This window comes from Glycine max, chromosome 10 (genome assembly GCF_000004515.6).
Source record: "Glycine max cultivar Williams 82 chromosome 10, Glycine_max_v4.0, whole genome shotgun sequence".
In the NCBI taxonomy this organism is placed as follows: Eukaryota; Viridiplantae; Streptophyta; class Magnoliopsida; order Fabales; family Fabaceae; genus Glycine; species Glycine max.
Window position 1 is genome coordinate 24,255,729 of NC_038246.2, and position 13,475 is coordinate 24,269,203.

Here is a 13,475-nt window from a genome sequence, read left to right on the forward strand (position 1 = left end):
GTGACTTTGAATGTCGCATACCTCATGAACAATAACACTATTGCTTTCCCGAGACTATAATAGGACAAGACACAATTTTTTGCGTGAAAAAACAATATACCTATATGCATTGTAGATATGTTTATCTTTGATTTGAAGGAGAAGTTCTAGAACTGAGATGAAGGGGACTGATAAAAAACAAAAACAAAAAAATAGAGTGAAAATAGTTAGAACAAGGAGAATCTAACAGACTAAAAATAGTATATATAATAGGTTAATAGTGTTTTAAGTCTTAGATCGTATATAAAAATTCATAACTTTAATTTGCAAGTCGATACAATTATTCGCACCAAAGAAAGATTGTTCTGAAATATATGGATAAGAATTTTGGAAAAAGGTTTAACAATTTTTTTTATCAGTAAAACAAACAGATATATTAAAAATAATAAATAACCAAAAAGCTATCAGGATCAAACAAAATCTCCACTTCTCGATCCCTTTTGTTTCAGTAACCTCCTGCATTAGCATACATATTTATCACGGAAATTTTGCCATGAAGAAACAGAAAGGTGGGTATTTTCATGCCAAACCTATTTTGCATTAACCTCATGGACTGTTAAATGCTTTCATATTCGACTAGCATCCACAGCCATATCAATTGATAAAACTAATTAGTGATATGAGCTATGAAAGACTCCATTTCCAGGTGAGAAACTCCACCTTCATCTTTGGACCTATGGATGGCATTTTTAAGCCTCACTGCTCTCTGTCGTATCTCATCACCTTCCTCTGTTTCAATCAACCTTCTGACAACCTTCTCAACAACTGACGCAGTCACCAATGCATTCCTTTGTGCCCAATCCTTCACAACCAAACCAACCTTGAGCACCTGTGTTATCAAAACAGTGTTTCTTGGCTGGTCAGAGTGCATAGGCCATGATGCTATTGGCACCCCCATGGTTATGCTCTCTAAGCAGGAGTTCCATCCACAATGACTCATAAACCCCCCTGTTGAAGTGTGGCTCAGAATTTCCAATTGGGGTGCCCAATCTCTCACAATTAGCCCTATGCCTTTAATCCTCTCCTCAAACCCATTTGGAAGCTCATACCTTTTTGTTTCATTTCCATCAAAGATGTCTCCTTTATCAGCATCTCTCAGCACCCATATGAACTTCTGCTTGCTTTGTTCCAACCCAGTTGCAATCTGTTCAATTTGATCCTCTTTAAAGCTTGTTGTGGTCCCAAAAGACACATATATGACTGAATTTGGATCTTGTTTGTCAAGCCATTCCATGCATAAGTGTCTTCCTTTTGATTCTTTCTTCTCAATGGCTAAAGGGTTGAATGGTCCCAGTGCCCAAATCTTCTTGCCACCACTGATGCGCTCCATCGACTCAATGTAAGCACCTTCAATTGCCCTGCTTGTGTTGTAGATGTATCCATCACTAAATTTGTCGAAATCTCTCTGTGCAATAATGAAATCCATGAATTGGGGTGTGAAGCATCCTTCCATGGAAGGAATTTCTGGTACATGCAAGCCTTCAACCGAGGGCCTTCCCATTTTATCCCAAAGATACACGAAGGTGGTAAAGGCACACGTGATTTGAAAAGTGTAATTCTCAACATTTGGCATGTTTGTGGCATCTTGTGCCACCGATGCCATTGCGGCATCATGGATGACAATGACCCTTTTGGCTTGAGATGAGAGGGACTGAAGAAGATTCCTCACAGGCTCGCGAAGATGCGAAGAGGCCTCAAAGGAAGGAATTAGATGAGATGGGAAATCAGTTTCTTCATTGTTGGGGTTGGGAGGAGGAGAAGCAAAGGGTGGAACTTCGAAGCCATGGAAATGAATGTTGGAAATGGAGTTTTTGTCTCGAAGTGTGGCTTGGCGAATGTGTGTGGCAGTGCATACATAATGGACTGCTATGTTGTGTGATAAGATTAGGCGTGAGAGGTGCAGAAGCTGATTGAGATGGCCTTGTGCAGCGAACGGTATGAGAACAGCCACCACTTGGGTTTGGTGAGGAAGGATTTTTCCACTCGAAGCCATTGGGGAAATTTTTGTAGCTAGATGCTATTATTCAACTTTGGCAACAGATTTGGAAAGTAGTAGTGTCTTGGGTTGGCATGTCAAGTATTTATAGAAATTGTTATTTCGGTTTCACTTGAAAATTTAAAATAAGTGGTGTGAATGTTATGCAGTATCACGTTACTTATATGGTCACATCATAATTCAGTTTCATATTTTTTTTTAATGTTTAAGGATCTTTTTGTAATTATATTTTTATTTTAATATTTTATTAAAAGATTCTTTTATCTTTAATTAATTTATATTCTTTCTTCTAAACTTAGTTTCATTTCCTAAATATGATATTTCTCATCTTTATCAATTATAGAACACTTTTTGCACTTTACTCATGGGTGTTTCATGTGTCATGCCTCCTCTTCCTGACCACTAACCACTTTTGTAGAAAAACTCTTGTCTTTGCATTTCGTGCGTCATGCCTCCTACTCGACCAACGAGTTCATAATTACTCCGAACCAAAACCCGCGTCTCTTCAATTTAATGGCTTTCACGCCCTTTTCCACTCTCTACCACTTCCACAAAGTCCCCCTCTACTTCCTAACTTTCAATAGGTTTAGGCTCGGCGGCGCTTTAGCGATTGCCTTCGACCCTAAAATCCCAAATCCCCAATCGACCAAGCGCAAGAGCTTCGTCAAAGATCTTTGTTAGGAACCAAGCACGGGACGCGAACACCCTAGCTTCGAGGGCTAGGAACCTCCATAAGAGAAGAAGGAGAGAGAGAAAGCAAGAGAGAGAAAGAGACAACTTTTCTGATATTTTTCATTCCTCTGTAGAAAGCCATACATACCCTTATATACTCGCTACTAGGGAACAAATTCCCGACAATAATAACCAAAAGGATAGCGCAATCCTAACAGAATTATTCACCACTACAAAGGCACTACCAGCTATTACACACTTCATATATGTGGATGCATGCTGCATGGGTCATAGCTGACCATGCTGTAGATACTCTGTGTGTTGCTTTCCTTTTTTGGGTCTCACTCACGCTTTTGTGCTTCTTGCAGACCCCTTACTTCCTGCAGTCCCATATTACTATCCCTATCAATCTTCAACCACCTTGGTGAAAAAAAAAATGTCTCTAGTTCGATAAATAATTAGGAAGCCATAAACAATTAGTAATAGAATAAGTTCAAATAGAATCATAACACATATAAAGTTTACAATAATCAATTAATATAGAACATAAAATTTAATAGTAGAAGAGTTTAAAATAGCTTGAGTTGAAACATGCTATGTGTTATCCTTAGAAAGAAAACACTTCCACTTCAGTGACAAAATAAATTAACATACATGCACTCTTATTCCAAGATATGACAACTCATATTAATTCAATCGAGTGCAACAAAAGAATCCTGAAAGAAGGAATACTATGCTCTAAAACATATGGTTGTAGTAATATAATATAATTTTATAAAAAGGAGAAATAATTCACTAGCATTTGCTGCAAAAAAAGTCGATGTTGATATGAACAAGAGAGCTGGTGAATTGAGTGCTATTGAGTTGGATAGTGTTATGACTATGTTAGCAACACCGACATCTGCCAAGCCACCCCGAGACCAGCACGTACCAAGAAAGTACCACTGCGTTTGCGCGATTACCACGTGAAGGGCTTACCGAGAATGCGGGAATAAGCTTTTACATGTAATAATAAAACAAGGCACGCATGGGATAGGAGAAATTAAGCACGTGATAGAATTAGTTAGTCGTAACAAAATTAGTTGGGCAATTATCTTGGCATGTATCATTAGCTATAAATACTGATAAGCATTGTAATAAAGGGCATCAGAAATGTAAGTCATTACTGGAAGGAGTTTCCCTCCCTTTCTCGAATAAGGGTGTATTCTCTCTCTCTTCACGTCCAGATTCATCCCATGAGCACGTAACCTCTTCCCCGCCTAGTCTCTCTACCGCGAGCCACCGTGCTTCCTTTTCCTGCTCCCCGTGCAACCTCTAACAACTGGTCCGACCTCCGCCGTCTCCATCTCCATGGCTGACCACGGAACCAGAAAGACAACCACTGATCGCCTCGAGGAAGCCATCGTTTGCCTCTCCAATAGCCAAGCCTCCATCAATGATCGCTACAACGACCTCGCTGGCAAGGTCGATTCGATCCTAGAACACCTCCGTTTCCATGATTCCGGTAAAAATAACAACACAACTACCGTGAATCACTAGGGCCATCAACGCAACACAGTTAAGTTTGACATACCGCGGTTTGATGGACGCCATCCGTTAGGGTGGATCTTCAAGATCACTCAGCTATTCCAATATCAAAACACACCAGAGGAAGAAAGAATCACCGTTGCATCCCTGTACCTTGACGGTGCCGCATTAAGCTGGTATCAATGGATGTTCAGCAACGGCTTTATCACGCCATGGAACGGCTTCCTTCAAGCTCTTGAATCGTGATTTGCGCCGACGTTCTACGATGATCCTAAAGGAGCTTTGTTCAAACTACCGCAAACAAGTACGACGAATGAATATTTGACAGAGTTCGAACGACTAGCAAACCGCGTGGTAGGACTTCCACCTCCATTTCTCTTAAGTTGCTTTATCTCTGGGTTAAACCCCGACGTGCAACGTGAGGTAATGGCACTCCAGCTGATATCGCTCCTGCAAGCTACTGCCCTAGCTAAGCTTCAGGAAGAGAAGTTACACGATCGAGCAGCTCTGTCACAACGAAGTTTTTCCCAACCTAGGCCCTTCGTTAATCAATTGCCTAACACCTCCGCCAAGGCTAAGCCATCATTTGTGCAACGCACTCAGACAGAAATGGCTTTCCGGCGAGAGAAAGGATTATGTTACAATTGCGATGAAAAATGGAGCACTAATCACCGATGCAAGGGTAGAGTGTTGCTGTTCATCGCTGACGAGCAGTCACCAATTACGGAGACTGCTGAACCAGAACAAGGAGACGATCAAGATAATCCAAAACCACCACCAGATGCGGACTGCTCACACATAAGCCTCCATGCTCTTGCTGGACTACCCTCGTTGGAAACCTTCCGAATATATGGCACCATTAAAAATGCACGACTGACCGTCCTGGTTGACAGTGGAAGCACTCACAACTTCCTTCAACCACGAATAGCACAATTCCTCAAACTTCCTATTCAGAACACCTATCCCCTTCAAGTGATGGTTGGGAACGACTCTATGTTAGCATGTGACCAAGTTTGCCCAGAAACTCAGGTCACCATACAGGGTCACCCCTTTGTGGTGTCATTCCACCTGCTTCAGATAAGCGGAGCCGATGCAGTGTTAGGAATAGATTGGTTAAAGCGTCTAGGACCAGTTACTACAGATTATGCGGAGTGCATAATGCATTTTAACCACTTGGGTCGAGATATAACACTGAAGGCGGATGCCACTCTTGGGCCTGAACCAACTTCAGCGACCCAACTGAAGCGCCTCATCCAAACGGGTTCCACTTCAGCCCTTTACCAATTACACATTCTACCTGCAGACCAACCCGACCCATCCGCGGCCCAACACCCCATCCTGTCTGTGGAACACCTTCTTCATCAATACGATCAGCTTTTTCAGACTCCATCACGGCTCCCTCCGCCATGCCAAGTGGTCCACCGTATTACCCTCAAACCCTCCACAACTCCGGTGACCGTCCGACCCTACCGCTATCCACACTTTCAAAAGAATGAGATCGAACGACAAGTCTCTGATCTCCTTTCCGCCGGGCTGATCAGGTCAAGTACTAGCCCCTATTCCTCGCCGGTGCTCTTAGTAAAGAAGAAGGACGACACTTGGCGACTATGTGTCAACTATAGAGCTCTCAACTACGTCACAGTTCGCGATCGTTTCCCTATACCGACGGTCGATGAACTGCTCGACGAACTGGGACATGCTTCTTGGTTTTTGAAACAGGACCTCCGGTAGGGGTTCCACCAGATACTGATAAGTGAACACGACGTCGAGAAGATGGCTTTCCGCACCCATAATGGTCGTTTCAAATATTTGGTAATGCCCTTTGGGCTTTGCAATGCGCCCTCAATGTTCCAATCTGCCATGAATCAACTCATGCAACCATTCCTATGCAGGTTTGTGACGGTATTTTTTGACGATATCCTGGTTTATAGCAGTTCATTATCTTCACATTTACAACACCTAGAGATTATATTCCAAACTCTCCAACATGTTGAGTTTTACCTTAAGCGCTATAAATGCCTCTTCGCACAAGAAACCATCGAGTACCTCGGCCACATTGTCTCCGACAAGGGTGTCACTCCAAAACCATCAAAAGTTCAGGCTATGTTGCAGTGGCCACCTCCGACGATGGTCAAGGAACTACGGCATTCCTGGGGCTCACCAGATTTTATAGGAAATTCATTAAGAGTTACGCCTCCATCGCAGCTCCACTCACAGCCCTGCTATGCAAAGACGCTTTCGACTGGTCACCGGAATCTCAGCAAGCCTTCGACTAGCTCAAGCTAGCCATGACTAATGCTCCGGTGCTTGCCCTTCCTAATTTTTCAGAGCCCTTCGTGGTTGAGACAAATGCATCCAGGACCGCCATGGGTGCAGTGCTTTTGCAGAATGGGCACCCTCTGGCATACTTCAGCAAGAGTCTTGGACCCCGGTTACTCCACACATCCACGTATATACGAGAGCTCCATGTCGTGGTGGCCGCGGTGAGAAAATGGAGGTAGTACCTCTTGGGCCGGCCATTCACCATTCTCACCGACCACAAGAGCCTCCGGGAGCTGATGACACAGGTCATACAGACACCAGAACAACACTATTACCTCTCGAAGTTGCTTGGCTACGAGTACTCGATCCAGTACAAGTCCGGCGCCACTAATGTGGTGGCCGACGCGCTCTCACGAGCTCCACCTCCAGTGGGTCAATTGCTAATACTCTCCATACCCCAGCTTGACTTCCTCCACGATATTAAGCAATCACTCACCGAAAATCTAGAATTTCAGCAACTCACAAGGGCAATCCAGGATCATCCAACCACCTACCCTGACTATTCTCTTGGTAACGGGTTAGTATTGTTCAAGGGAAGGATATGGCTTAACAATAACAACTCATATATTCACAGCCTCATATCGGAACATCATGCGACCCCACTAGGAGGCCATTTAGGCATTTCCAAAACGACCCATCGCCTCGAATCAAGCTTCTTCTGGTCCAGCCTGAAACAAGACGTTAAAAGGTTTATTAAGGAATGTGTCACATGCCAGCAGAATAAGAATAGTCACAGGCGCCCAGCTGGGTTACTGCAACCTTTACCGACATCAGAGGGCGTGTGGGAAGACCTCTCTATGGACTTCATCACCCACTTGCCAACCTCCAATGGGTTCACTGTCATCCTAGTTGTGGTTGATCGGTTTTCGAAAGGAGTGCATCTAGGTGCTCTTCCCACCGGATTCACGGCGTTCAAAGTCACAAGCCTATTCCTCGATATCATATGCAAACTACATGGGTTCCCCAAGAGCATCGTGTCTGACCGGGACCCTATCTTCGTGAGCAAGTTCTGGAGGGAGTTATTCCGGTTGAGTGGCACACGTTTGAGGCTCAGCACGACGTACCATCCTCAGTCCAATGGCCAGATGGAGGTGATGAACCGCATCATTGAACAATACCTCTGTTGCTTCATCCATGATCAACCATCTGCGTGGTACCAGTATCTGGCCCTTGTAGAGTGGAGTTACAACACCTCGGTCCACTCTAGCTCCGGCCTAACTCCGTTCTAAATTACCTACGGTAAGCCACCCCCTACAGTTCTTGACTATGTTGCGGGCATGACTAAAAACGAAGTTGTCCAAACCTTGCTCGAGTCTCGCCAGATTTTACACTCTAAACTTAGGCACAGGTTACAGAAGGCCCAAGAAGTTATGAAGAGATATGCTGATGCCAAACGAGATGATATCGCGTTCGACGTGGGGCAGTGGGTGTTCGTAAAACTGCGACCAGGGCGTCAAACTTCTGTCGTCGGACTGCGCCACTCGAAACTCTCTAAGCATTTCTTTGGACCATTTCAAATTGTCGAGCGCATTGGGCAGGTGGCCTATCGACTCCATCTCCCTCCTGAATCACAGATTCACCCAATCTTCCACTGCTCTCTCCTCCACCCTCATCATGGTCCACCACCGGCTACAGATTATGGTTGGCCCTTACAGGTTTTGGAAAACAAGCCCCTTCAACGTCCCATGTGCTTTCTAGACTCCAAACTTGACCAGTCGACAACCCCGCCCACTCGCCTGGTGCTTACACAGTGGGAAGGTGAGCCACCAGAAGACACTTCGTGGGAAATGTGGTCTGATCTGTGTAAGACCTACCACCTTGAGGACAAGGTGGATTTTAGGGAGGAAGGCAGTGTTAGCAACATCGACATCTGCCAAGCCACCCCGAGACCAGCGCGTACCAAGAAAGTACCACTGCGTTTGCGCGATTACCACGTGAAGGGCTTACTGGGAATGCGGGAATAAGCTTTTACATGTAATAATAAAACAAGGCACATATGGGATAGGAGAAATTAAGCACGTGATAGAATTAGTTAGTCGTAACATAATTAGTTGGGCAGTTATCTTGGCATGTATCATTAGCTATAAATACTGATAAGCATTGTAATAAAGGGCATAAAAAATATAAGTCGTTACTGGAAGGAGTTTCCCTCTCTTTCACGAATAAGGGTGTATTCTCTCTCTCTTCACGTCCAGATTCATCCCAGGAACACGCAACCCCTTCCCCGCCTAGTCTCTCCATCGCGAGCCACCGTGCTTCCTTTTCCCGCTCCCCGCACAACCCCTAACAGACTGTGGTTGCCAACCCTCGACAATTCAAGATCCCAGATTGGTTTTTGAATAGGAAGAAGAACTAGAAGGATGGGAAGTATTCTCAGGTGGTGTCAAATGCACTGGATATAAAATTGATGGATGATTTGGAGCGCTTGAAGAAAATAAGAAATCACCATGGTTTGAGGCACTACTGGGGCCTTCGCGTTCGTGGCCAGCACACTAAGTGTACTGGTCACAGGGGTAAAACTGTTGGTGTCTCTAAGAAGTGTTGAGTTGTATTATATTTTTGCTTTGAGAAATAGATATTGTTAGGGAAGCAAATTTTGAATTATGTTGTACATGTTTCCATTGAAAATAAATTTGAATTAGTTGTTAAGTTTTGTGATGCTTTCATATTTTTTTTTTGCAGAGTTGGTTCTGCCGTCGTCTTCCGTGACCTTGACGCTGACGACTTTCACCACCCTCTTGATAAACAGGTGCACCCAATTTGGCGTTTGTTCATAGCTTCATTGTAATATTTTTGTGGTTCTGCCAAACTGAGTTTGATGTTTTTTGTTATTTTTTTCAGAGGGAAACTCCATGAAAGCATAACATACAATGGCAAAGCCTTCTCAAATGCAATGAAGAGGAGTAGAGGTTTTGTCACACAAGATTATGTTCTCTGTCCCACTTGACTGGTTGAAACTCTAGTGTTCACTTCCCTTCTCAGATTGCCAAACAGTTTCACCACGAAGGAGAAAATTATGCATGCAAAAGCTGTGATGGCTCAGCTTGGTTTAACCATGTGCAAGGACAACATCATTGGAGGGCCACTGGTTAGAGGGGTAGGTTTCTGGAGGGAAGAGGAAAAGGGTTAGCATTGGACAAGAAATGCTCACAAACCCAAGCTTGTTGTTCCTGGATGCATCTGGATTGGACTCAACAATTGCTAAGAGAATTGTCTCAACTTTGTCAAATGGAGGGAGAACTATTTTGATGACCATACCTCAACCTTCAAGTAGGATGTATTGCATGTTTCAAAAGGTGTTTATGCTTTCAGAAGGGAACCTTGTGTATTTTGGAAAAGGATCTGAAGCTATGGAATATTTTTCTAGATTTGGATATGCCCCAACCACGGTCATGAACCCCTCAGATTTCCTTTTGAATCTTGCAAATGGTATGTTGTTTGCTCTTTATTATTTTAAAAAGTGTGAGGTTTCCTTTGTTATTTATGAAACTTTGTGGACAGAAGTTCAAAATCTCATTTATCTATTAGTACCTACATATATTTGGATAAATTCACTTATTCTATTTTTCATGATTGATTAAATCTATAAATTAGATTATAAGAATTACTAGCTTTGTGACAAGTCATTCATTTAAGTTCTTTTCATCTCAATTTTTTCATGCATTAAGGGCTAAAGTGAATGTCTTTTACAGAAGTCAAACTAAAAGGAAAATTTAGAAAGTAATGTACTAAAGTGAAGTGATCAATGCTTCCAATCTAGGGGACAAAATTAGAACTTAGAAATGAACTTTTCTCATTAATTAGTATTTCATATACCCATGCTGCAAATATGGTAAAGAACATGGGGGATAAAGATGAGTTATTTAGGCACTGAGCCTGTGATTCTTTTGTATTAAAAAGAAAATAGATGGGTTTAATTTAACTTTCTTAGTTGGCCACATGGGAAAATATCTTGCAGGTGTCTACACCGATCAATCGAATGAGGACCATGCCTTAAGTTGATTTCTGCATATAGGAACTACTTCAATGCCAAATTGAAGCCAATGCTTCATGTAATAACTGATTATGATAAAAGTAAGGGTAGAATTGAAAACAATGGCTTTGGGGAATGGCTACCAGTTGGTCACAGCAATTCCTCGTGCTGCTAAAAAGAGACATCAAAGAGAGGAAGTATGCATCATCTTTGACATGCAGATTTGTCTGGTCCTTATGGTTGCTCTTATTGCATGACTACTATGGTATAAATATGATATTTTACACATGCAGGATCAGGTAACATCTTTTGATAAATAAATAAGAGTTCCACTTGGAAAATAAATTATATATGTGCTCCTAAGATGTCATGCTTAGCTCAATTTTGTGTAAAATTGGACTCACCAAAAGTAAAATATACCAATATAGTTTCTCCGAAGGCTTGTGAAATTATATACTGAATTATTGCCTTGTTTTAACATAGAAATGTGGTTAATCAGAGAACTGAGTAAAGTCATGAATGACTAAGGTTATAAACTAATTTCTAAGCTTATAACAATAAATCAATTGACAACATGAGTTGGTGATCTTGCGTTTCCCACCATATTTCTTACAACAGTCTATTGGATGGCGGGGCTGAAAGCTAGTATGGTAAACTTCATATACATACTGCTGAGTGTCTTCCTCAATGTGTTAGTTTTACAAGGGCAAGGCCTTGCCATTGGTGCTATTGTAATGGAATAGAAATCCGCATCTACACTGGCATCGGTGATCATGCTAACTTCCATTTTGCTTGGTGGATACTGTAATCAACATGTCCCAAAATTTATAGCATGGCTGAAATACTTCTCCACCCACTACTATGTGTACCATCTTGTGATAGGGTCTCGGTATGGCATTAGTGACACATATCCTTGTTCTAATGGCCAGTGTATGATTGCAGAACATCCTGTGATCAAGCAAGTGGGGCTACATTTGCAGGGGAAAATCATGGCTGCATTGGCTCTGTTCGTAATGCTAATAGGCTATAGACTTGTTGCTTATTTTTCACAACCATATGATGAACCCTTGGACTCTAAATTTCGGAGGACAGTAACCAGAACACAAAGCGCGTCGATTTCTATTTCTATGAGCTCCTTGGAGTCATATGAGAAAGAAACTAGCCTTGTGGGACATACTGGTCCACTTCAGAGCAAAAGGAAAACACCATTTATACTAATAGTAGTAGCAACTAGCAACATACTGTTAATTTTTTTATTGTACTATAGTATTTTGATATGTCGTTTATGTAAACTTTGGTTCGAATTTTTGTGCATGGTTCTAGTTACTGAATGACATTTTAAAATGTTTGTTGGTTCCTAGGTTGTGGGAATTGAAGGTGCAACAGCCAGCCAATTGAGCGGTGGCACTCAATATTCGTTGATAGGTGTTGTATTGTTGCTTTTTATTTTCGAGAATAATTGATTTGGTGGAATTGCTTGGTTAGTTGGTTTTCTCCAATTGAGCATGTATGCTAATTATTGGAGATTAGCAATGCTAATCTTCAAATCCAATTGTTGAAATATAAACTTGATTTGGGCCTAAATTAATTATTTGGTTCCTTGGACTTAGTTATTTTGGGCTTAAGTAATTATGGGTCATGTTTCTAGAGAATTCTTGTAGTGTTTGGAGTGTCTAGATATTTCTTATGGTTTTAATATTCTCTAGAATACTCTTTGGATCTCTAGAGTTGAGAACTCTCTAGAATTAGTGTGTCTAGAGTTCTCCTTAGAGTAGTATAAATAGAGATGTTATCCTACACATTTGTATCAAGCAAAAATACAAAGTTCTCTCCTCCATAAAGAATTCTCCTTCCTATCAAGTTTCTATTCAAAGTCTCCAATATTCCTAAACACTTTTCCTAAACATAAAAAGCCTTATTTCCAACAAAGTGGTATCAGAGCTTCAAGATCCTCAAAAGATGGCGAATGGAGGTTTTCCTTTCCAAATGCCGATGCTCACAAAGAACAACTATGATAATTGGAGTATCAAGATGAAGGCGCTACTAGGAGCTCAAGATGTGTGGGATATCATAGAGAATGGCTTCGAGGAGCAAGATGAAGCCTCGCTAAGCCAAGGTGTAAAGGAGACATTGAAGGAGTCAAGAAAGAGAGACAAGAAAGCTCTCTTTCTCATTTATCAATCGGTGGATGAAGATACATTTGAGAAGATATCCAACGCAACGACGGCCAAAGAAGCATGGGATAAGCTTCAAACTTGCAACAAAGGAGTTGAGCAGGTAAAAAGATTCGTCTTCAAACTCTTAGAGGTGACTTTGAGCGTTTGTTTATGGAGGAGTCCGAGTCAATTTCTGATTATTTTTCTCGAGTATTGGCCATAGTCAATCAACTTAAAAGAAATGGTGAAGATGTTGATGAGGTGAAGGTCATGGAAAAAATACTTCGAACTTTAAATCCAAGTTTTGACTTCATTGTTACCAACATTGAAGAAAACAAGGATTTAAAGACCATGACTATTGAGCAACTCATGGGTTCCTTACAAGCATACGAAGAAAAACAAAAGAGAAAAATTAAACAAAAGGAGGCTACAAAGCAACTACTACAACTCAACGTAAAGGAAGCAAACTATGCAAATTACAAGAGCCAAAGAGGACGAGGTCGCGGCCAAGATCGTGGACGTGGACGAGGACATGGAGGAGAAGGAAGAGGTGGTTACAACAACCACTCCAACAAATTCAACAATAGAGAAAGAAGTTGGAATCCACAAGTAACAAGAGGTCGTGGAAGAGGAAATTCATGGTCGAGGTATGACAAATCACAAATCAAGTGCTTCAATTGCAACAAGATTGGTCACTATGCATCCGAGTGTAGATTCTCGAAGAAGGTTGAAGAGAAAGCTAACTTTGTAGAAGAAAAAGGCGGAGAAGAAGAAACTTTGCTACTCGCGT

The 13,475-nt window shown here is 41.9% G+C and overlaps 1 protein-coding gene and 1 pseudogene across 1 annotated transcript; one reads left to right on the plus strand and one right to left on the minus strand.

Moving 5' to 3' along the window:
- Positions 1 to 371: 371 nt before the first annotated feature.
- On the minus strand, positions 372 to 2,217 carry LOC100791957 (zeatin O-glucosyltransferase). The gene has a single exon (XM_003537204.5). It carries the CDS (start codon positions 2,030 to 2,032, stop codon positions 647 to 649), a length of 1,386 nt encoding a protein of 461 aa, XP_003537252.1. The 5' UTR covers positions 2,033 to 2,217; the 3' UTR covers positions 372 to 646.
- A 6,746-nt stretch (positions 2,218 to 8,963) lies between these two features.
- On the plus strand, positions 8,964 to 10,558 carry LOC100790382 (ABC transporter G family member 9-like; annotated as a pseudogene).
- The last annotated feature ends 2,917 nt before the right edge of the window (positions 10,559 to 13,475 follow it).

Excerpts from the sequence above, each read along its gene's own strand:
- LOC100791957 (XM_003537204.5), bottom strand. The coding sequence starts at position 2,032 with ATGGCTTCGAGTGGAAAAATCCTTCCTCACCAAACCCAAGTGGTGGCT.